Here is a 25960-nt window from a genome sequence, read left to right as displayed (position 1 = left end):
GGAATTGCAGAACTACCTGGAGGGTGAAGGTGCCATGTTGGAAATAGTCTGCAATAGTACATTACAAATCACTCTGGAGATAAAATTGTTATGACTAAATGGGATGTCACCATAGGTATGTCATTCCAGGCCAATTTGCACACATAAAAATACTAGGTAAAATATTGATCTAAATCTCAGGCTCCACAGGAATCCAGTACAAAGTGTAAATATAGAAACATAGAAGAAATGTATTTTGCAACATCCCAGCGTGAATCCATGCCTTTGATATTGATGTCCCAAATTGAACACAAGTGTATGAGTTGGATAGTTTATATTATAACAACATAACATGTTTTGTCATTTTTCCCCAGTCTCTATGGCAGGAAAATACTGCAGAAATTTATTCTTATCTTCATATGTTGGCAGAATGGCCACAAGAAAATTAATTAACTTTATTAATGTATGCGGAATCATTAAATTATCTCTCTGCTCTCTGTGGCATTTTCAGCATCTTAGTTTCAATGCTTCAGACTTTCCAATTCAGTATGATTACTCTAATGGTCTCATGAGAATGAAGCTGAGGCTACTCGAGTACATGAAAACATTATTATCTAGGACCTATGTTGTATATTTGCTCAGCTTTTCTATTTTGATCATTGTCCCTCCTGAATCTTTCTGAAGCTAGCAAACAACTTCCCTCATACAAAAGTTCCTACAGTTTGTCCTCCTTAAAGGTACAGGAGAAGCCTTCAGAAATAATCTCTGCATATAAAAAAGCAACAGAGGATAAACTGGGGAGGGGAAATCAATGAAATACTGTAATTGACAGTGTAATGTATTGGGCTTTGTCTTGCTAAGGAATATCACGTGGGTTTAATTGCTGGAAGGTTGCTCAAGCAGGGAAGCTGGCTAACGGTTCCCAGCTTCTCAGACAACCTGTCTCCAGCGCTGCCGTTGGCTGCCCCTAGGGCGGCAATAGGTTGCTTTAAACCTATTGGCCAGGGTATAAATTGCTGGGCTCACAGCCCTGTTTCTCAGTTCAGTTCCTGCAACCAAATAAACAATGATCTTTGCTGAACTCACTTGCCTCGTCTCGTCAATCAAGCAACAAACCCAGTATCTAACAGACAGCTCTGCTCAATGAATTATTATTTAATCCATTGATCAGTCATGAACTCAGAATGACAGTAAAGGCCTATGCCAGAACTTTCAATTGGACAGATATATGGAATCTGACATAAATTAACTACTGTATTTGAGGTATTTTTCTATTTGCTTGGATTCCAGTAAGAAAACATTTTTTTTATATTTGGAAAAACATTCAAGAGGTGTTGTGGTGAAGGGTAAAAAAGGGGGGTAGGACCTAGGGTAGTTACAGCCACCAGGCTTACATTTTTTTACAAACACATCCATAATACATACCATGGACACTCCTGGGGTGTTCTAGCAAAAGGGAAAAAGAATGGGTTTTCTATCATTTTCTATGATTTGAAGTTGAGGGACATAGACTAAAGGAATTTAACTATGGAGGGTAAACACCGGCTATTGGTGGCTTTTTAATTCTAAACTAAATTATCAAGAGAGCTAGGAGACAGTTTATGACCCAAAAAGAGAAATGCAGGGAATTGGAAGAGAATCTGTTTTCAAAGCCCTTATTTTTCATGTTGATGTATGTGTTTGTGTACATACAAGTGAAGATTTATTAAATGTGTTCAACCTAGGACCTAGGAAGAGATATTTCAGCCTATTTCTGACAAGAGAAGAATAGTAGGTTTCCAAGCCAAAAAACCTAGAATTTCTATCTTGAAGAAAGGCCTGGGATAACAACAATGACTGCAGAATAAAGTCTGCCTAACCTAATCTAACATACAAGAGTAAGACCTCTGAAGAGAAAGTAAAATATATTTAATGAATAACTTCAATAGGCCCTGCACAGTTGAAAGCTAGTTGGAAGAACTCCAACAGAGGCCTTGTAGCGCCATTTTGGTCCTCATTAAAGCAGCTTAACTTTTTTCAGGCTTTTTGCAAAAATGCCTTTTGGGGGGGGGGAATGAGCCATTTGTAGAATTTTAAAGCAGGAACACCTTTTTCCCCAAACTCACACAGAAGTCTGAAAGAAATCATGTTGCTTTAAGGAAGAACATAGAGGTGTCGCATTCACAGCACCTCTAATGCAATTCTTTCTGACCATTTTCAAAGGGTGCATAGCCCTAATTTACACTATCCTTGCTTCACTTCAAGTTCTATATACACTCTTCCTCTTATCTTTTCACTCTGCTTTACTTTTGGACCCATCTCCCTCTACGAAGAAATGATAGTGTATTCAGTACCCTTACCTGCCAGTATCTTCAGTCTATTTTTGTCTCTATTTAAGACATAAGCATAGGGGAAGCCCTCAAATAATGTCCCATAGAACTGAGAATAAACCATTGTTCATTGCCCAGAAAACACTTCAAGAGAAAACATAGACAAGATTTAGACAGTGCAAAGTCGCGTGGTTGAACGGAGAGGCGGACACTTGAGCTGGGTAGTATTTCTTTATTGAGGCAGAAATGAAGCTGGAGCAAAGGGGTTACCTGGCGTCTCCTTATACCTGCCCAGGTGAATGGTGACCAATAGATTTAAACCTGGGCTTCCCGCCAGTGCAGGTGGCCAATGGATTTAAACCCTGACTTCCCGCCAGAGCTGACCATGCCCTGGGGCTGTCAACGACTCACTCTACTCAGGCTTTCCCGCCAAAGCGGTTATAGCCTGGAGCTGTCCAGCCCCCTGCTGTGCTGACATTTCCGTGTATGCTTTAAGAGCATACACTACAGACAACAAGGTTTCTCTAGTGTTTTACAAACTTGGCAAGTTGGAGATGTGTGGATTTCAACTCCCAGAATTCCCAGGCAGCATGGAAAACACTGATCTAGGTGCATTTGACTTCATTTCCCCCCCATTTTCTATCACGAGACATGTTAACTGAGACAGTTGTAAGTTGAAGATCAAAACATCTCTCGGCTTCAAGGCATCTCTCTTTGTGATGTTTTATGTGGAAGAGAAGGGGGCAGGCATCTGCAGGGGATCTGAACTTAATTTCCCTCCATGTATCTTGTATAATAGCATCAGGACGGATTTATTTATTAGCTTTACATCCCACCTTTCATTCACAAACTAAGATGGCATTCATAGCATTATATTTCAGCTATGGCCCTCAACAACCCTAGAAAGAGGTTGGGCAGAGAAAAGTGAGGTCACTCCATGTGTTTCCATGGCCGAGGGTAACAGGAACTGGGGCCTCCTCTTTCCCTATACTTAATTGCTATACTATACTATATAAGATGCTATTTTCAGTTATGTTGTAAGGAACAGGGCTATAGTCATAAAGTGTAAACAAAGGTGGGTTGGTTACAGAACCAAAAGTCTTGGGAGAAGAATGATGTCCTTCCACTGTATGTATTAGTTTCACTCTGGGCCAGATCTTAGGACATATTGGTAGGGGGGAAATGGTGGGTCAGCTGTAAGTTGCATATCTACCATATCATGTAGTTTAGACTTTGTGCAATTGCAAAGAAAGAGGATGGGAAGAAAAGTGGAATTAGTTGTTTTTCCCAATAATTGCCCACTCTTTTTTTCTTCCCAAGAGGCACCACATCATGATTTGATGCCCTAGTTAAAACTTCTTGAGACATCCTTGCTACTTAAATGATAAATAATCTTTTGAAGAACAGGAACATTTCCTGAGGATCTAAATTCTTTATTCTACTCACAGTATTTGACTGATCTTAGCTGTTTCTCTCCATATTTTCCCAGGAACATAACTATATTTGTTCAGAAGCCCAAGAAAGAGTGGTATTGTGTTCCTAATGACAGAGCCAATTGAATTCATCTACTTTTGGAAGAAAACCAGAAGGGGAAGGCACCATTTGAGGTCATGCATTTTAATCTCTTGCATTAAAAAGAAAAGGCAAAAAACCTTCACAGCTGAATTTCTGGAAATTCATTACTAACAACTGGCAAATTAGAAGAGGCTTTGCCAAGGGCACCAGCTCAAACTCTTCCAGAAGAATAGTACTCTGTGAAATATAAGTCATCAGCAAGGGAAATAGCCTGACTAAGAAGGGTGTTCCTGCAACATTGTTTGTCTGTTATGTAATCCCTGATTTTTATAAATAAGAACATACAGGCAGCATTAAAGGAGAAATCCTATTATAAAAGATTTGGAATATCAAAGAATCTCTATTTATCTTCCTCACTCTGGAATTCCATCTCATTAAAATCTTGTTTTCCTCACAGCTCTGGCTGAGAGCTTTTTACAAAGTTTTAAGCAGTTAAGTGAGGTTCAATTAAATTCTGAAAATCGCCTTCATAAAATACTTATTGAAAGGGTACCAACAGAGTTCTCTGAAAAGAAACATTAGAATAGGAAAGACACAGAAAGAGACTTTTTAAAGGCACAGCATTTTAGCCTGAAGAGTTATTTTGAATTAATTATACAATTTCTAAAATAAACTATTTCTAGATTTTTCAGGGTTCTTAATGAATGAAAAGCAATGTAATGTACCTTCAAATAGAAGGTACATTACATCATGTTGTAGCTTAGTCTTCTGTCCCCTGTATCCTCATATGTTTTAGAACTCTAACTCCTAGCATTCCTAATTACCACAACTTAGTTAAGAACTCTAAGAACTGATGTGGACCACATCTTTAAAAACTACTTGTGTTATATTAGGCAAATTATTAGGCATATAATTGTGATTATGATGTGATATATCACTAACATTTAAAAAAAAAGAAAGATGGAAGAAAAAGACAGAATAAGTAAACTACTGAAAATTTGATCAAATTATTTGAAAAGTTTCTTCCTTGATCCTTCCTCCCTTTTCATTGGCCATTTCCCTTGTACAAAATATACATAATTTTTGATATTTTTGTTCCAAATACTGATGTTGTAGTCCAAAAGAACTTATGTATCTTTGAAAAAACAGTATTCTTCTAAAGTTGTGTTAACCATATTTATGATAGCAATAGTAGTATAAACTCATGTGTTTTAACATTCTAACTCCTGAATTTTATTGCAAACTGTAAAGTGATTGCAAACACCTCTTACCAAATATGTTTTGCTGGACATGACATTGGAAGTTCTTAACATGACACGACATTGTAGTTCTTAACAATCATTCATTTAAGAACAGTTTAAAGTTAGATTCTAATACAGATGCAGGTAGAAATCAGCAACTATCAAAATATAAATAACCAATTTCACACAATTCCAATCTCTGCCAGTTTCCATATGACAATACTATAAAACATGACCCGGTGATATTATTCAATTAATATAAAATAGCAATAATCCACTTTCATGGGGCATTAAATAACACTTTTAGACTATTTTTAAAGGTTTGTTAACAGATGCTAACTGAAGGTCAAATATATCTGTTTCCACAAAACTTGCATCTTTGTTGGAGGTTGCCTCCCACATGTCCTTCACTGAAAAGGGAAGATGTGAAGATCCAAAATCCTGCTTTACAATCCCAGTATTTTAATAGCAATAACCTTTCCATTTTTATGCATTTTACAAACACAGCTGTGTTAAATTTTAAAAGCCATTAAATTCATTACTTACATGCAAAAACATTTTTGATTGCAGAGCTGCTGAACTGTGTTGTGGAAAGCTTTGAGGAATGAAGTCATGCAAATGTTTCTTTGCTGGCTTGCTACAGTTGCTCTTACAGAATTACAGAATCCAGAGTTGGAAGGGACCATAGAGGTCTTCTAGTGCAACCCCCTGCTCAAGCCAGACACCTTATACCCTTCCAGACAAATGGCTGTCCAACCTCTTTTTAAAAATGCTCAGTAATGGAGTACTCATAACTTTTGAATATAGCTCTGAAGCTATCAGCTCACCAAACTGGTACCTGTGGCTTGAAGTTCTTCATAAAACAAATAAGCAAGTCTTTTCTATAGCTTTTTGGAAGATAAATGTGCTACTCTCGATATTAAAGAATACTATCATTAAAATAAACATCATATTACCCATAATTTGATTTCATAATTATGTAATTGTCACTCATCTCATTTTAATAATTTTGCAAACTCTTAGAATTCATTGCATTATTAGAGTTTGGAGAAAGCTATTAAAAATCAGAAAACATTGCATTGAAGAGGCAGCTCCAGCACAAATCAACACAATTAAAAAGCAAAGATGCATAAGAAAACAGTTACTTTGCCTATTATATAAGCTTCTCAGGAGGATGGTTAGAATATGGATATATAAATGGGAATAATAATAATAATAATAATAATAATAATAATAATAATAATAATAATAATAATAATAATAATATAAAGTTGGAAGGGACCTTGGAGGTCATCTAGTCCAACCCCCTGCTCAGGCAGGAAACCCTATTCCATTTCAGGCAAATGGCTGTCCAGTCTCTTCTTAAAAACCTCCAGTTTTGGAGCATTCACCACCTCTGGAGGCAAGTTGTTCCACTGGTTAATTGTTCTAACTGTCAGGAAGTTTCTCCTTAGTTCTAGGTTGCTTCTCTCCTTGACTAGTTTCCATCCGTTGCTTCTTGTCCTGCTTTCAGGTGCTTTGGAGAATAGCTTGACTCCCTCTTCTTTGTGGTAGCCCCTGAGATATTGGAACACTGCTATCATGTCACCCCTCACCCTTCTCTTCATTAAACTACACATACCCAATTCCAGCAACCGTTCCCTATATGTTTTAGCCTCCAGACCTCTAATCATCTTTGTTGCTCTTCTCTGTACCCTTTCTAGAGTCTCGACATCTTTTTTACATCGTGGTGACCAAAACTGGATGCAGTATTCCAGGTGTGGCCTTACCAAAGCATTGTAAAGTGGTATTAGTACTTCACTTGATCTTGATTCTATCCCTCTGTTAATGCAGCCTAGCACTGTGTTGGCTTTTTTGGCAGCTGCAGCACACTGCTGGCTCATATTGAAGTGATTGTCTACTAAGACTCCGAGATCCCTCTCACAGTTACTACTATTGAGCAAGGTACCACCTATACTATACCTATGCATTTGATTTTTCCTGCCTAAATGTAGAACCTTACTTTTTTCACCATTGAATTTCATTTTGTTAGATAGTGCCCAGTGTTCAAGTCTGTCCAGATCCTTCTGTATCTTAAGCCTATCTTCTGGAGTATTGGCTATTCCTGCCAGCTTGGTGTCATCTGCAAATTTGATGAGTTCCCCATCTATCCCCTCATCCAAATCATTAATGAAGATATTGAAGAGCACTGGGCCCAGAACAGAGCCCTGGGGCACCCCACTACACACTTCCTTCCATGTAGATGCAGTTCCATTGAGGACCACACGCTGAGTACGGCCTGTCAGCCAGCTACGAATCCATCTGGTGGTAATGCTATCTAACCCACATTTTTCTATCTTATCAAGTAGTAGGTTGTGATCTACTTTATCAAATGCCTTACTGAAGTCCAAGTAAATTATATCTACAGCGTTCCTCTGGTCCACTAATTTTGTGACTTGGTCAAAGAATGCAATAAGATTTGTCTGGCATGATCTGTTTTTGACAAACCCATGTTGACTTTTAGTGATGACTTTGTTTGCATCAAGGTGTTCGCTGATTTGTTGTTTGATTATCTTTTCCAGAATCTTCCCAGGTATTGAGGTCAGGCTGATAGGTCTGTAGTTTCCTGGATCTATTTTTTTCCCTTTTTTGAAGATGGGAACTACATCAGCTCTCTTCCAGTCCTCTGGTAGTTCCCCAGTGCTCCAAGATCTTTGAAAAATATAGTTCAGTGGTTCTGAGATCACGTCTGCCAGTTCCTTGAGAACCTTGGGGTGTAATCCATCTGGTCCTGGTGATTTGAACTCGTCTAGGCTGGACAGGTGCTCACTTACCATTTTCTTGCCTATCTTAACTTGCGTTTCTATTCTGTTTTTTATGGCACTGGTTTGGGTAGGTTGGACTGTTTTTTCCCTTTGTGTAAAGACAGATGCAAAAAACGAATTAAATCGTTCTGCTTTCTCCCTATTGCTTGTCACCTTCTTGCCACTTTCCCCCACTAATGGACCAATCATTTCCTTAACTTTTTTCTTGTTTTTTATATGTTGAAAGAAGCTTTTTTTTGTTATTTTTGACTTTGGTCGCAAGCCTTAGTTCATTTTGAGCCTTAGCTTTCCTCACTTCATCTTTGCAGGCACGGGCTATTTGCTGATATTCTGACTTAGTTATGTGCCCCTCTTTCCAATTCTTATACTTGTCCTTTTTATCTTTCAATTTATCAGAGAGTTTTTTATGCAGCCATGCTGGTTTCTTTTGAGAGCTGTTATTTTTCTTCTTTGTTGGTATTGTACTAGACTGGGCCTTTATTATCTCACTTTTCAAAATTTCCCAAGCTTCTTGAGTTGTTTTCCCCTTTAGGATTCTCATCCATGGAATTCTTCCCATGGTCTCTCTAAATTTATTGAAATTAGCTCTTTTAAAGTCCAAGACTCTAGTTTGGCTGTGTTCTATTGCTTGTGCCTCCAGAATGTTGAATTCCAATATTGCATGATCACTTCCCCCCAAGGTTCCTGTGGCTTCAACACCTTCTATCATTTCATCTCTGTTAGTGAGAATTAAATCCAATATGGCTAATCCCCTAGTTCCCTTCTCTACTTTTTGGGAGAGAAAGTTGTCTGCTAGGTTTGATAGGAATCTGTTTGATCTTCCACTTGGTGCAGAGTTTAGACCACCATATGCTGTTGAACTTAATTAAAGAATTCCTATTTTTAATTGTAAATGTACAACAGTTCTTACTGAGAAAAAATAAGATAGTACTATACACAGTTCTTTGTTTTATTGATTCTGAAAAGTGAGTCTGCATTTTCTCTGAATTTACAGTGTGCACACTATTTATTTGCTAGGCCTCTTTCGGCTTGTAATATTTACAGACAATGATGAATAAGCTTCTGCTTTGTTTTCACCCAAAATGTGTGATCGGTTAAACAGAAACACATTTGACGACCTGTTGATTATCTGGCCTTGCTGAAGCCAACTGAGAAGATGTCTGTCAATTAACATTTAAAGCTGACCACTGATCATTATCAGCTCCCACCTTCGTAGCCACTATTATGTTTCGGGATCGGTGAGGCATTGACGAGGAAAATGGTGAAAACAGCAACACGTTTATTAGGTTAACACAGAAGTGGCGTGAACTGCCACTAAGCTTCTATTTATACGGACCACTGCTAGGCGGCAGCCAATGGGATTAAAGCAGTCTTTCCCACTCAAAACACAAGTAACAACTCTGGATACAAGCAGTCTGGAGTTTAAACAGACACAGTAGTTAACTAACAATAACAGTTTCCAAGTATTTTACACCAGTACATTACACTTTGTGTAATCTTTTTCTAGTAATATAGATGCAAGAGCTTCTGGGTAATATACAGCATGATTTAAAGATTACAAATTGTCTGCATAATTCATAGAGAAAAAAGTGGCAGATTTCTACAATCTGATACCAAACGTGTTGTGAAATTAGACTTAATATTCTAGGCCCAGGGATACTTTTGACTTTTTTAAAAGTGTTATGAAAATTATCCCACCTCATATAAACATGGCACCTCATGAAAGTACATGCATTATTCAAATTGCCTCATAAGCCTGAAAACAATGCAGATGATTTAAGAGTTCCATTAACTTAGTATGTATAACCCTAATAGGCATGATGGCCTATGAGAAAATTATCCACAGCATTCCTCTGATCCACTAATTTTGTCACTTAGTCAAAGAATGCAATAAGATTTGTCTGGCATGATCTGTTTTTGACAAACCCATGTTGGCTTTTAGTAATGACTTTGTTTGCCTCTAGGTGTTTGCTGATTCGTTGTTTGATTATCTTTTCCAGAATCTTCCCAGGTATTGAGGTCAGGCTGATAGGTCTGTAATTTTCTGGATCCATTTTTTTTCCCTTTTTTTAAAGATGGGAACTACATTAGCTCTTTTCCAGTCCTCTGGTATTTGCCCAGTGCTCCAGGATCTTTGAAAAATATAGTTCAGTGGTTCTGAGATCACATCTGCCAGTTCCTTGAGAACCTTGGGGTGTAATCCATCTGGTCCTGGTGATTTGAACTCGTCTAGGCTGGACAGGTGCTCACTTACCAATTTCTTGCCTATCTTAACTTGTGTTTCTATTCTGTTTTTATGGCACTATTTTTGATAGGTTGGTCTGGTTTTTCCCCCTTGTGTAAAGACAGATGCAAAAAATGAGTTAAATAGTTCTGCTTTTTCCCTGATGCTTGTCACCTTCTTGCCACTTTCCCCCCACTAATAGACCAATCATTTCCTTATCTTTTTTCTTGTTTTTTTACATGTTGAAAGAAGCTTTTTTTGTTATTTTTGACTTTGGTCACAAGCCTTAGTTCATTTTAAGCCTTAGCTTTTCTCACTTCATCTTTGCAGGCTTGGGCTATTTGCTGATATTCTGACTTAATTATGTGCCCCTCTTTCCACTGGATCACTAAAGCTTTGGAAGGGAAAAGCTTTATAGCTAATTCTGTTCTGGGGAAATTTGTAGGTACCTATGAGAATCTGGATGACCTATGAGACATTCTACTCTAAACAAGGCACAACGTGAGTTTAACTAAGATACCCCTGGAATGCTAAACCAATCAATGTCAAGACACACAAGCTAAGGTTTCTCAGTTCATTTATAATTGGTAGAGTTTCCTTTTGTCAAGAGAATTATAATGAGGATGCCAATTAGCATTCACTGAACTGCTGAAACAATTCAGAAATATTGTTATGTCAGATTTAGTATGGAGTTGTCAAATGGCATAATTTTCATTATCTCAGGTCATGCACAGAGAATCCAGAAACATACATTCCAAAGCATGGTTAAATTGCTTGTATTAGTAGGGGAAAGGCTGTAGGTCAATAGTACGGCTATGCATATAAATGCTTAGCATAGAACTGTGTACCCATTTATAAAGGTCACTTTCTTCTCTCTCTCTCTCTCTCTCTCTCTCTCTCTCTCTCTCTCTCTCTCTCTCTCTCTCTCTCTCTCTCTCTCTCTCTCTCTCTCTCTCTCTCTCACACACACACACACACACACACACACACAAGATCTATACAGTATGTACTATATGTATGAATATACAGTATGTATGTATTTATAAATGAGGGAAATGTTTTTTAAAAAAAACAGGGCAAGCCAAAAACGGTGGACACAAAGAAGAATTTTTACAACACATAGATAGCCATCTGCCCATGGTCTAAAAATCTGATTTAAATAATTAGGTGGGTAGATTTGGTCTTAGCTTTATCATACTTTGGTGTTCTGAGAGCCATAAGGGCCAGCTAGAGAAAATAAAATATAAAGATCATTTAATAAAATAAATTAAAAATTTAATAGCACTATACTTTATTTAGGTCCTATAATGTAATAGTTCTCATGAATAGTTCTCTAGTTCTCTTACAAATAGGTCCTATACTGTAATAGTTCTCATTTGTAAAAAATGGAAAGGGCTAGGCATCACCCTTCAATCTTGGAATTAAAACTTGTTTAAACTTTCCCACTAAATGGACAGGACTTGCACATGTATTGAAAGTATAACTCCTAAAATTCTCAGCAACCTGAGCTGCACTCTGAACATGTCTGGAATGAGCAAGTTAGGAAAGGCGGTGAGGCACAAACCATGGCATAAACATATCTATTCCTCCTTCAAATTGCATGGCTTAAAACTGGAGTCTCCAGAACAGAATTTTAAACATCAAAGTACCTGGAGAACTTCTAGAGTTCACCAGATTACGGGACCGACTCATGAAGGAGGCCACACCCTTGACCTTGTTTTCTTGTCTGGACGGTGGTTAGATGATCTTGGTGGGGGCTTTCCAATTATTATGCCCCTGTCATGGACCGATCATCATCTCCTGCGGCTGGTCTTCCGTTTTGCCACCCCCCGCCGTGGGTGCTTGGAACCACTTAAATGGTACCGCCCCAGACGCTTAATGGATCCCCAGAGGTTCCAGGCGGCGCTGGGGTCCCCACCTGCCTCCCTCGCTCACAGCTCGGCCGAGGCCTTAGTGGAAGCCTGGGAAAGGACGGCCACTGAGGCCCTTGACCGAGTTGTACCCTTGCGGCCCCTGACCCGGTGCAGATCCCGTCGGGCTCCATGGTTTTCTGCGGAGCTCCGGGAGATGAAGCGTCGGAGACGGGGCCTAGAGAGCGGTTGGAGGTCCAGCCGATCCGAACCCGACCGATTGCGACTAAGAGCCTTTATTAGGTCTTATCTCGCTGCAATTAGGGAGGCGAGGTCCAACCACTTCGCCACCCTTATTGCGTCCGCAGATAATCGCCCGGCTGCCCTGTTTAGGGTGACTCGCTCCCTCCTAAATCAGGAGGTGAGGGAGGATCCCTTGCAGGGACGTGCCGAGGAGTTTAACCAACATCTGTCGGACAAAATCGCTCGGATTCGGACCGGTTTGGACTCTGACTGGGCAGAGTCTGACGATCAGGACACGGGTGGTCTTGTCGATATCATCTGGGAGGAGTTTGATTCTGTGACTCCGGAGGAAGTGGACAGGATCATGGGGAGGCTGAGCACCACCACATGTTTACTGGACCCGTGCCCTTCCTGGCTGGTTTATGCAGCCAGGGAGAGGACACGCAGCTGGTTCCAGGCAGTTATATCGGCTTCTTTGAGTGAGGGTATCTTCCCCACCGTCTTGAAGGAGGCGGTGGTGAGGCCTCTCCTCAAGAAGCCTGCTCTGGACCCGGCTGTATTGAACAACTTTCGTCCTGTCTCCAACCTTCGCTTTCTTGCGAAGGTTGTTGAGAGTGTGGTGGCGCATCAGCTCCCTCTGGTCCTGGATGAAGCGGATTATCTAGACCCGTACCAATCGGGTTTCAGGCCCGGGCACAGCACGGAGACGGCATTGGTCGCGCTGGTGAATGATCTCTGGAGGGCTCGGGACAGGGGGCATTCCTCTGTCCTAGTCCTATTAGACCTCTCGGCGGCTTTCGATACCATCGACCATGGTATCTTGCTGCGGCGTCTCAGGGGATTGGGAGTGGGAGGCACAGTTTTACAGTGGTTCTCCTCCTATCTCTTGGGACGTTCGCAGTCGGTGTTGGCAGGGGGGCAGAGGTCGACCGCGAGGTCTCTCATTTGTGGAGTTCCTCAGGGGTCGGTCCTCTCGCCTCTCCTGTTCAACATCTACATGAAGCCGCTGGGTGAGATCATTCGTGGCTTTGGAGTTGGGTATCATCAGTACGCTGATGATACCCAACTTTTCTTTTCGACCCCAAACCACCCCAGTGATGCCCTCAACGTGATGTCCCGTTGCCTGGAGGCGGTTCGGGTCTGGATGGGGAGGAACAGACTCCAGCTCAACCCCGACAAGACTGAGTGGCTTTGCATATCTTCATCCCGGGTTTATTCGGACATTCCACCTCTAGCTATGGGGGGTGAATTATTACCCCCCGTAGATAGGGCTCGCAACTTGGGGGTCCTCCTAGATTCACGGCTCGCCTTGGAAGATCATATAGGAGCCGTGACTAGGGGGGCCTTCGCACAGGTTCGCCTGGTGCGTCAGTTGCGGCCCTATCTTAGCCGGGATGATCTATGCACGGTCACTCATGCGCTCGTGTCCTCTCGTCTGGACTACTGCAACGCTCTCTACATGGGGCTGCCCTTGAGGACCACTCGGAAGCTCCAACTGGTACAGAATGCAGCCGCGAGAGTGGTGTTGGGAGTCTCCCGATACTCCCACGTTACGCCTCTGCTCCGTGAGCTGCATTGGTTGCCAGTTGTCTTCCGGGTGAGATTCAAGGTACTGGTAACGGTATTCAAAGCACTCCATGGCATGGGGCCGGAGTACCTCAGGGAACATCTGCTGCCGGCATCAAGCTCCCTGCGCCCTGTGCGTTCCCACAGAGAGGGCCTCCTCAGGGTGCCACCGATCAGAGAATGTCGATTGGTGGCCCCCAGGGGGAGATCCTTCTCTGTGGGCGCTCCGGAGCTGTGGAATCAGCTACCGGTAGAGCTCCGGACGGCGCCCGATCTTCGCTCCTTTCGTCGCGATCTCAAGACATTTTTGTTTGTACAAGCCGGCCTAGCCTGAGGGGGGGGTGTTGGGGTTGTTTTATCTTTCGCTTTTTAATTTTTCTGGGGGTTTTTAGCGTTGTATTTATATTGTTTTTAACTAGGGCAATTGTTTAATCTTTTTTAATGTTTGTATTTGCTATTTTATTCTGCCCTGTGAACCGCCCTGAGTCCTCAGGGAGAAGGGCGGTATATAAATGTTATTAAATTAAATTAAATTAAAAAAAATTTTTACCTGTTATACCATTACTTGTCTTTAAAAAAACCCTATAAGTTAAATAAAAAAATTAACTTATTTTAATACAAAAACCCCAAACCCTTTAAAAACAAATAGCTATGGGACCCAAAATTAGTGGAGGAATACACAAAGTTTTCCTTAGATGTCTGTCCAAGTGCCCAGAAATAACTGGGGTGTTTGGGTGATTTGGGGGTAGTGGTGGCTTAAAATGGGTAGGCAGGAACTACTTTAATATTTTACCAATGATTTTTCCATAACTCTCCATATCTAACACAGCTGCCATTTTGGGATAGTAGTTATGATAATCTAACCACAAGAATTAAAACATCATCCAACTGCACAGTATTTGTAACTTTTAAATTCCTGTACTGTACATACTTAACCAAAAATAAATACCATTGTAATCTGTGAGTGTCAGTTCTGGGGAATTATTTGAAAGATCAGAGCTTGAGACTGGCCCAAAGTAACAGAACCAGTTAAAGGTTTTGCTGCTGATTGTTGTTACAGTACATAAATTTCTCCTTATTTTATTATGCAAACATTTTCAAAGTATTTATCTGAAATTTCATTTCTTGTGCACTTCTCGGTCACCAAGTAGCAGAGTTAGTTTACACATGGCTTCCATCAAAATGAGAATTCCACAGATGGAGAAATATTATAGTCTATGTCCAAATAATGTTTCATCAAGCATTTAGTTACCAGACCAGACACTCAGACAGATAATTCCCATTTCACATAAATGCACTTTTGTGCAAACATTCCACTAAAGACATGTTATTATTTCTTTCCATCCTAACCCAAAACTGTGTGTCTTTTGATATGGGAGATGAATTCTGTGCCCCAACAGCAAATATGAAAAAAGTGTTTGGTAAGCTGATTTAAACTATTACTGCTGAGGATTTTCCTATACATGCACCTGTTTTTCAAGGATATAAATTTTTAATCTCAAAAAAGTTTCTTTCCAAGTTCTGCTCTTTCCAACAGAAGAAGCCTTTAGTTAGGTCATCCATTAAAATGAATGTGAGTAGGCCAGAAATTCCCAAGCTGAGGTGCCCATATGCCAGAGGTGGCAAGATGGAATTTAGGAGTGTGACAAAGAGTGGCTTGTGTCTCTTAGTCACAGTTACTGTGTTTGTAGGCATTGCCAACATTAATTACATTTGCTAGTGCTGGGGAGGGGGACATAGAAGTTTGAGAACTACAGCTCTAGGCATTGAAATGTTGGCCTTGTAAAAAAAAAAGCGGGGGGGGGGGAGTTATGTGCAACTTTTCCTGAGAGAAATGCCAATGTCTTTGTATTCATCCTTGGATGTTATTTTAAAGTACATAATCCTATGAAATTCTTCCATAGTATTGAGGAAATCATATATGACCCCACCAAGTACATAGCTTTCCCCTCCAAGTTCATTTACTGATGTTAGGAGAGTTTACTACTGTATAACCATTAAGGTTCTTTCCCCTTGTGCTCCTGGGCGGCAGTTCTCAACTATCATGTGAGCAGTTTGGATGAATGTTTTAAGTACATCCCAATTTTTTTTTATTTCTGCTGTTTTCTAAAGATATTTTTTGCTTTAGCTGCAGTTGACATGTAGGAAGTTTCTTTATGACAGTGAGTAAGCTCTTTTGTTGTTTTGCTTAGTTAACAATATTGAAATACGAGTTTTCTGTGTGTGTGTGTGTGTACGCATGGGCGCACATGCAAACAGGGTATCAAATGTGCTTTTATTTTTTTTCTAGCGCATAAGACTCATATCCTCCAATTCTGTTCTGCAGATATCATATTTTACAAGATTAAACCACCGTATTTTGTATCTGGGAAAATGAAGTAGATAGCATTTTCCTTGCTGTCATATGACAATGAGGAGGAATGTGATGCTGTAGCAGATAAATGTATCCTTCAGAATCTGCACTTCCCAGAAATTAGATATTCAAAGAGATTTCTCAATTTCTTCCGTTTTATTTTCCATCATTTTGTTATTCTAGTTTATTTACTTATTCATCTTGGATTCTTTGGTGTACAAATTTAGCATGTTTTTCTAAGGGGGATTTTTTTACAGTATGCAAGATTATTTCTTCCTTATAGAATGTTGGATTGATTTTTTTGCAAAACTGAAAAACGTTGAAGTAGTGACCTTGGAGAGAAAAGAATAAAGAATAAGACCCATTCTGATGAGCCATTTTTATTCTCTTTGAACTCTCTCTTTCTCGCTCCCTCTGCAGGTGGAATTGGCTGCCTTGATCGTGACAGAGGACAAGCACGGCAATGTCTAGATGTCGTGGAGATCTATAACCCTGATGGGAATTATTGGCGAGAAGGACCACCTATGCCTTACCCTCTTCTTTCCCTAAGAACCAACTCTACCTGTGCTGGTGCTGTGGAAGGGAAACTCTATGTCTGTGGAGGATTTCGTGGAACAGGTCTGGAGAAATCCAAAGAGAATGTTGTTATGTTTGCAATGTGCTTCAAGAATCATCCTAAATATCACTATCCCAACTTACATTGCATCCCATCCCAATTTGAATTTGTCTGTCTGTCTGTCTGATTCCAGCACTGTAAAAAGTCTGAGGAAGTCCTGGTTCATGGGTGCTCTTGCATGAGCAAATGACAAAACATGCATCACAATGTTGCAATACAAACTCTGCATTTTTGTATTTGTTTCAGGATGCTGCACACAAGTGAATAAGGGGTAAATATCAGTTCTACATTATAATCTGTATACCAATTGCCAGGCACAAGCCACAAGATCCACATGCATTGTTATTCAAGCTAACTACTTTATTGTAGTCTTCATATAATACAGGAATCTTCCCAGACTGCTTGCTTTTTCTTGGAAACAGATAGATAAGACTCCATGGAGGGGGGACTCAATTCTGAATCTCTTGCAGCTGCACAACAATTCAAGGCTAATTCCTTGCTTGAGTCCTCCTCCTTGCCTGGCTGTGTATTTCACAACATCAATTTTTTGTCACTATATTACAAATAACAGTTTTCTTTGCATATATGTATAAACAACTGTAGAACTGGATGTAAATTTTGTCATGAAATAGCACAGCATTCATGTTTTCAAAAATAGGACAATGTTATGTCAGGGAATTGTGCAGCCAGTGTCCAAATAGAGTCAGAGATGCTGACACAAACTTGTAGTTTTATATAAATAATTATATTTTACATTTATATTTACAACAAACAAGATAGGCAGGCACATCACTACATCATGAGTTAAATTGTCAGGTAAATCATAGCACAGAATACAGAGCACACAGAAGAAAAAGGCAGGAAAAAAGGGAAACTTCCCCTTCTCACCCAGCAACCAATCATAATGTAGATTGCCTCATACAGGAGTCCACACTCTTCAACCAATCAACTACAACTGTGTTTTCTGGCCCATTATACACTTTACTATTACAGCTATTAAATTTAATATCTTAACACGTTAACAATCACTTAAGGGCAAAGTAATGCTATTTCTGTAAATGTTAGTCCATAGTCCTCCACAGAAAGCTTTTCCCATCAAACACCAAACAATATGGAACAATCAGCCTACCGTTTTGCATTTTCAGAGTCACAGCAACAACAATAGAACCAATTATTGTCCTTCCCTTTCCTAAAGCAGCAGCATATTTGTTTTTGATGCTTTCTTTTTAAAAAAAAATCAAGCTGTTTCAGGTATTCAGTGTCAACATTTTAGTTCTAGATGTTTGGGATATGGATCATGTTATTGATAACATGTTCATTTATAATAATTGATGTAAGAAAAAGACAGTCAAGAAGAGGTCAAGATGGTAGCCAATCAAAGCTTAGTCCCTGAAGTGCATGGAGAAAAAGGAGAGGGACTTTGATCATGTGGCTGCCATTTCAAATTTTTTGACACACCCTTACTGGAAATCGCTGGAAGGTAAATAGTCTTGCATTAACAAGCTTCAGGTTAAGTTAGATGATTTGGTCACAAACACTTTAAACTTTACATACATATTTTCTGTAGCAGTGATTCCTGCTGCCCTATATATCATCTGAATTTCACATCATTTAGACATTTATTGTGCAGTCCTGGATTCTGGTTAATGTTGTGCCCAAACTGCCTACTTTGACAAGCGAGTGTTTTTGCCTTCCCACCAAACTTCCCCACTGTTCCTGAGAAATTACCCAGTGTCCCACTAGCTATCCAAAGGAATGTAACAAAAATTAGTGCTCCAGCTAGTACTCTGTTCTTACTGTTCTTGTTGCTGCATTTGTTTTTTTAGCGAGGCGGGGTGGGGGGAGGATCATAGTGCATTAGAGGAAGAATTCTGCCTTAAAACCCCAGTGAGCAAGATGAAAAATGGGAGTAAGGCACATTATTGCCTTCCTTCACTACAGGGGATGATCTAAGGAGCTGAGAGACAGACAAAGTAAGAGTTTGCCTGTGGAAAACCATCTGCCTCACAGCCCCAAAGCAAGAATCACAATATTGTCTTTGCAGCATTGACTGTAGACCAAAACTTAGTTGCTGAGGACATCCATGAGGGTGAGAGCATCGTGGTGATTTAGGGATGTAGCAGATTGGCATAACTCAAATGTGTGCAAACTTGAAAGGTTTTTTTTTTCCCCCTCTGGAAAGGAGGATATTTTAAAATAGGAAAATAAACTGTCCTAATATACTACTGAAATGTTATTGAAGGAATTCTTATTCCTTATTGATTTCTCCATTCTGCGGCCAACTTTCACTTCTGCATCCATCCTTTCACTTCTGTAATATTTTCTTTGAAGGGCATCCTTCACAAGAACATTTCTTCAATCTGTAAATTATATGTTGTTCTTGGAAACTTATAAACACATAGCTCTCATAAATGTCCATAGGATTTCAAAATCTAAAATCAGTGGATTGCAGGGGGAAAATTCAGTGCTATTACAATTTCCTATTCCTTTTCTTGGCTTATTCATGTATGTTCTAAATGATTACTAGAAGTCTTATTAGTAAACAACATTGCACTATTGCATTATTACTATTACTAGTTTCCAACCCCAGGAAGATAGTGAAGGTGATTCTAAAATAGAAAAATTACTTACTTCGTTTATATGCTGCACATTCCGAAAGGTTAGTCAGCAGAAACATATTGACTTTTTTCTTTTTTGTTTTCTCCATCAGCGTTTGATTTTATTTAAATCTGTGATACCAGCATAAAGTATTCCAATCTGTACTGTACTGTACACAGTGCAGAAATAAATTGACTAGTATCTGAATTAGTGCTGGATGCCTCTGAGGACCACAATAATTAACATGAACATACAAGAATCGTGAGGTGTTTGCACTGCAGAATCACCAAAACAGGGCCAAAGTCCTTGACGGTTGTTTTTCAGTTTATTTAGTTAGAGTTTTAAAAAAACAGCCTACAATTCAAAGTCACAACTTTTTTACTTTACTTTTTACTTTTATTAAATTTGTATACCGCCCTTCTCCCGAAGTACTCAGGGCGGTTAACAGGCTGATGAGATTAAAATCAAATTCAGAAAAGAACTTAATTAAAATAACATACTGTAACATATATTAATACAGTAGACTTGACTCAACAGTCAACTATTGCAGGGCAGACTAAATAAAAACATTTTGACTGCCAGGAATGATAGCAGAGAGGGAAACAGTTTGAGTCCCCTTGGCTGGTAGTTCCAAATTGCGAAAGGATGTTTCAAAAAGTCACCAGATCTTTTTTCAGATGTTTCCTCAAATATTCCTTCAATGCTGATAAGACCAAGAGAAGGACCTCTCCAAACAATTATTTGTTGTTGTTGTTAGCTGCGAAGTCGTGTCCGACTCATCGCGACCCTATGGACAACATTCCTCCAGGCCTTCCTGTCTTCTACCATCTTCTGGAGTTCATTTAAGCTCACGCCTACTGCTTCAGTGACTCCATCCAGCCACCTCATCCTCTGTCGTCCCCTTCTTCTATTGCCCTCGATCTTTCCCAGCATTAGGCTCTTCTCCAGTGAGTCCTTCCTTCTCATTAGGTGGCCAAAGTATTTGAGTTTTAGCTTCAGGATCTGGCCTTCTAAAGAGCAGTCAGGATTGATCTCCTCTAGGACTGACCGGTTTGATCGCCTTGCAGTCCAAGGGACTCGCAGGAGTCTTCTCCAGCACCACAGTTCAAAGGCCTCAATTCTTTGGCGCTCAGCCTTTCTTATGGTCCAACTTTCACTGCCATACATTGCAACTGGGAAGACCATAGCCTTGACTATACGCACTTTTGTTGACAGGGTGATGTCTCTGCTTTTTAGTGTGCTGTCTAGATTTGCCATGGCTTTCCTTCCCAGGAGCAAGCGTCTTTTAATTTCTTGGCTACAGTCCCCATCTGCAGTGATCTTGGAGCCCAGGAAAACAAAATCTGTCACTACCTCCATTTCTTCCCCATCTATTTGCCATGAATTGAGAGGGCCAGATGCCATGATCTTGGTTTTCTTAATATTAAGTTTCAACCCAAGTTTTGCACTCTCCTTCTTCACCCGCAACAACAGGCTCTTTAGTTCTTCTTCACTTTCTGCCATTAGAGTGGTATCATCTGCGTATCTTAGGTTGTTGATATTTCTTCCAGCAATCTTAATTCCAACTTTTGATTCATCTAGCCCTGCCTTTCTCATGATGTGCTCTGCATATAAGTTAAATAGGCAGGGCGACAGTATACAGCCTTGCCGGACTCCTTTCCCAATTTTGAACCAATCAGTGGTTCCGTGTCCAGTTCTCACTGTTGCTTCTTGACCCGCATATAAGTTTCTCAAGAGACAAATAAGATGGTCTGGTACTCCCATCTCTTTAAGAACTTGCCACAGTTTGTTATGATCCACACAATCAAAGGCTTTAGCATAGTCAATGAAGCAGAAGTAGATGTTTTTTTGGAACTCCCTAGCTTTCTCCATGATCCAGCGTATGTTAGCAATTTGATCTCTAGTTCCTGGAAAAGTTGGCTTCTCAAATAAGTGGATCCCAAACAGTATGAGGATATATATAGAACCAGGATTCTGAATTATGTATTTTAACAGACGAGTCGTCACTGGAGTGATTTTGACAGAGATCATGTGATTTCTATAATTACTACTGATTGCTAAACTGATTTGGCTGCAAACATTCTGGGTCAGCTGAAATGTCTAAATTTTCTAAAATCAGTTTACTGAGAACATGTTAAAGCATTCCAAGCATGTGTCAGTATGATCAAAATGGTTATTTCATTACAAGGTATAAGTAGCATACCAGCAAGGCAAAAGCATTCCTGCTCCCTGCTGAGATATGCTCACGTCTGGATTCAGAAGAGCCCTAACTGGCAAGTTGAGAGGTAGTGTAACCCATTCAGCACAGACCGAATTCATTTCCTACTCTGCCTTTGGGCTATTCAGAAATACATTAATTTCTTTGCCTGTGTACCTGCTTTAGAGGAAGATTGTACTGGCCTGCGCACATGGAGAGCCCTGCATGAAAATATAATCCATTATTTGAGACAGAATCATAGAGTTGGTGGATATATTGAGTAACATCTAGCCCACTCTTCCCAAGCAGCACAGGATCCAGTAAACATCCCCAATAGCTGTCAATTCAGCCTGTGATTAAAGACTTCTAAGACAGGAGAATTCACTGTTTCATGTGCTAGTCCATTCCACATGGCTTGCACAATCAGGAAGATTTCTAATCTGAAGTTGCTTCCTTGTAATTTTAACAATTGGTTCTGGTCCAGCTCCCTGGCGATGTGGAATAAGTTCATTTATTTTTCTGGGACAATCCTTCAGATATTTGTTGACTGCTTATTATATCTCCCTTCATTCTTTTTCCTGTAGGCTAAACATACCCTAATCCTTTAACTGTCCCTCACAGGGCTTGGTTCCCAAATTGCTTACAATCTTGGTAGCACTGATCTGAATTTGTTCCAATTTGCTACTGTTGTATTATAACTCTGGTGCACAGATCTGGACCCAGTACTCCAAATGGAGTCTGCCTGGGACAGAGTATTGTGAAACAATTATGTCCCATAATCTGGATTCAACGCATCTATTAATGTGCCCCAAGGAAGCATTTGACTTTTTAGCAGCTGCACCACACTACTAGGACATGTGGCTGACAAGTATATTCAGATCCTTACTGCTAAGCCAGATCTCCCCCATCCTACAAAAATACATTACATTTTCCTACCTGAATACAGAACTGAATATTTTTTCCTCTCTATTTAAATCTGTCTTAATCATTTTAGCCTCCTGCTCAAGCCTCCCTATACTGTATCCTTTTGAATCTTCTGTTATCTAAAATTTTATTCAGCCCCTTAGCTTTATGTTATCTGAAGACTTTTCTAAATATTCCCTTAACTCTATCTTCCAATCATTGATACAAAAATGTTGAATAGATCAAGGAGCAAGAAAAAGCTTTCTGTAACTCTACTCAGTATTTGCCTCCAAGCTAAAGTAAATCCGTTAACGAGCACTCTTTACATGTACTTTTTCAGCCAGCTGTAAGTCTGACATACTTTACCATTTTATTAAGGAAAATACCATGAAAACTCTGTCATAATTTTTCTGAAGTTCAGGTATGCTATCTTTACAGCATTCCCCTGACCTGCTAAGCTAAATACTATTACAAAAGAAGGAGATAAGCTTAGCGTGGCATGGTTTGTTTGTGACAAATCCACACTGGAGCCTGTCAGTTGTTGCATCCAAATGCTCACAAACACACTGCTTGATAACCTGTTCAAGGACATTGCCCAGTATAAATGTTAAGCTGACAGATCTAAAGTTTTCCCAGTCTCCCTCCTTGCCCTTTTTGAACATTTGCTCTCCTTAGTCTTCTGGAACATCATTGATTTTCTAGCCTGTATCACATATCTTCTTAGTCAATCCAGAAGATACTGAAAGAAGAGGATTGCCACTCCACAGTAAATCAGTGGCAAGAAGTTTCAGGTTTCAGGTTTATTAAATTTATATGCCGCCCTTCTCCCTTCTCCCTTCTCTCAGGGTGGCTCACAACAATAAAAAGTTAAAGATATAAATACAAAAATACAAAAATTAAAAGAGGATTAAACAATATAAGAAATAAGAACAATTTAAACCAATAAAAAACCAAATTTAAAAACTATGATCAGTCCAGGCCCGCTTATTGGAATAACCAGGTCTTTAGGTCACGGTGGAAGGACCGAAAGCCAGGGGCCATCCACAGCTCCGGGGGCAGTTCGTTCTCTGGAAGAATCTGTTCTTGCAGTCCAAAGTATCAGGGAAGCTACAAAATGATTATAGGTACAGGTTTGGGACATCTCCTACAATATACAATCATGATGCCTAAGGATAAACAACAATCTCACTCCCAAACACAAACATGCATATCAACATCAACAACAGCAGAGCTCATCTAAACTCCTAGCCCAAATGCCTGGGGAAAATTGTTATTTTGTTGTTGTTCTTGTTGAGTCTTCGGAGAAGGGCAGGATATAAATGGAATTAAAATAAAATAAAAAATAAAAAATAAATTCCACTTACTATTAGCTTTCAGTCCTGCTCTTTGACCTGCACACTTAACCTACTTGTAGACCATTAAGCGATTCCACTATTTCAATTTTTGTCTTCTGCCAAACTGATAAGAGGCAGAGAATTAAAGGAGTGACAATTGCTGGCAGAACAGTCTAGTGTTATTGAACAATTCCAATGACCACTACTTTAGGTTTATTGGCAAGAACTAGTACCGGTCTGTGGCAGTCTGCACAAACAAGCAAAGCCCCATCTGCGAGATGCATCCAGCACAGAAAACCACACAGCCTCTGGTCCATGGAAAAATCTCTCTCCACAGAACCGGTCCATGGTGCCCAAAAGGTTGCAGACCTCTGATCTAAAAGATTTGTCTAAAATCTTTAGCATTCTTTAAATGCTCTTTAGAAGAATGGCAGCAGACAAACCTGACACCAGAAGGGACAGGCATGCCCAAGTCAGCCTGAAATGGATAAGACATGCTTTGGTGATTCTTCCCCGCCCCCTTTGTCCCTTCTCCAATCAAATTACCCCCCCCCCTCTCTCTCTCTGCTTTAATGACAGAAAAGCATTATCAATTTTATACCTGTTGCAGCTACTGCTGAAGCTTTGCTGAAGAGGGGGAGCACTGCATTTAACTCTGGGGAAAATAAGAACTACTTAAGTCTCTTTCATGGACTGGAGGAGAGATAAGCCAATGTCATGGAAACATAGCAGGGGGAAAAATATGGTCACATTTGTGCAAATCAGGAAAGATTGTGGGTGAAATAAAATCCTCCAGTAATTTTGCAATAAAAATAGCAATTAGTTCTTCCATTATAAACTAGCCGCTGGGCGAGATCATTCATGGTTTCGGGGTGGGGTATCATCAGTATGCTGGTGATACCCAACTTTTTTTCTCCACCCCGAACCCCGAGTGATGCCCTCACCGTGGTGTCCCGTTGCCTGGAGGCGGTCTGGGTCTGGATGGGGAGAAACAGGCTTCGTCTCAATCCTGCCAAGACTGAGTGGCTGTGCATACCGGCATCTCGGGTTAACCAGTCTATTCCATCCTTAACGATGGGGGGTGAGGTGTTACCCCCCCCCCCGTTGATAGGGCTCGCAACTTGGGCGTCCTCCTGGATTCATGGCTCAGTTTTGAAGATCACATAGGAGCCGTGACCAGGGGGGCTTTTGCCCAGGTTCGCCTGGTGCACCAGTTGCGACCCTACCTGGACCGAGATGCCCTACGCACAGTCACTCATGCGCTCGTGACCTCCTGGTTAGACTACTGCAACGCTCTCTACATGGGGCTGCCCTTGAGGACCACTCGGAGGCTTCAGCTGGTGCAGAATGCAGCCGCGCGAGTTGTGATGGGGGTTTCCCGATACTCCCATGTAACACCTCTACTCCGTGAGCTGCATTGGCTTCCGGTTGCCCTCCAGGTGAGATTCAAGGTGCTGGTGATGACCTATAAAGCCCTAAATGGCTTGGGTCCGGGATATTTGAGGGAACACCTGCTGCCAGCATCAAGTTCCCTTCGTCCTGTGCGCTCCCACAGGGAGGGCCTTCTCAGGGTGCCACCGGTAAAAGACTGCCGGTGGATAACACCCAGGGGGAGGGCCTTCTCTGTGGGTGCGCCTGCCCTTTGGAACCAGCTGCCCGTGGAGCTTAGGACTGCCCCCGACCTTTGCTCATTTCGCCGGGACCTGAAGACCTGGCTCTTTGAGCTTTCCGGCCCAGGCTGAGAGTTTTAATTGGGGTTTTTATATTCTACTTCAGGGACTGAATTTAATCATTTTTAATTGTTTTTTAATTTTTGTATTGATGTTTTAAATACCTTGTAAACCGCCCTGAGTCCTACGGGAAAAGGGCGGTATATAAAGCTAATAAAATCTAAATCTAAATCTATCCCACCTTTTTGCTTTGAGGCTAGGCTAGGGAGTTATAGATATTACAGTTCTGTGATTCTAGTTCTTTCAGTCACTCCTTAGATAAAGTAGATTTTAGTTCAGGTTTAGTTCCTGATAAAGTACATTTATTCATTCTTACTGTGTCCCACAATCTTTGCAGCAACGCTGACAAATCCTAGTTGACATCTGATTGACTACCTCTGCCTGTGCTGAATCTGGCAACAGAAGAACAGACATACTAACCTGGCAATAACAACAAACAATATCAGTATTGTTTCCAGTTATTGGGCTTCTGTAATTGTCTTGTTGCTGTGGTGATTG

General features: G+C 40.5%; 1 protein-coding gene across 1 annotated transcript in view; it reads left to right on the top strand.

Annotated features, from left to right (window-relative positions):
* Positions 1–25960, top strand: part of KBTBD12 (kelch repeat and BTB domain containing 12) — an 87676-nt gene that overhangs the window by 44337 nt on the left and 17379 nt on the right. Inside the window, exon 5 of the mRNA XM_081317728.1 lies at positions 16505–16702. Coding sequence (XP_081173854.1) covers positions 16505–16702 — 198 coding nt within the window. The remainder of the gene's footprint in view (positions 1–16504; positions 16703–25960) is intronic.

The sequence above is a fragment of the Vipera berus genome (assembly GCF_964194415.1).
Source record: "Vipera berus genome assembly, chromosome: 2".
NCBI classification, from domain to species: domain Eukaryota; kingdom Metazoa; phylum Chordata; class Lepidosauria; order Squamata; family Viperidae; genus Vipera; species Vipera berus.
Note: the sequence above shows the minus strand (reverse complement) of the source record. Positions and strands in the feature narration are given on the sequence as shown.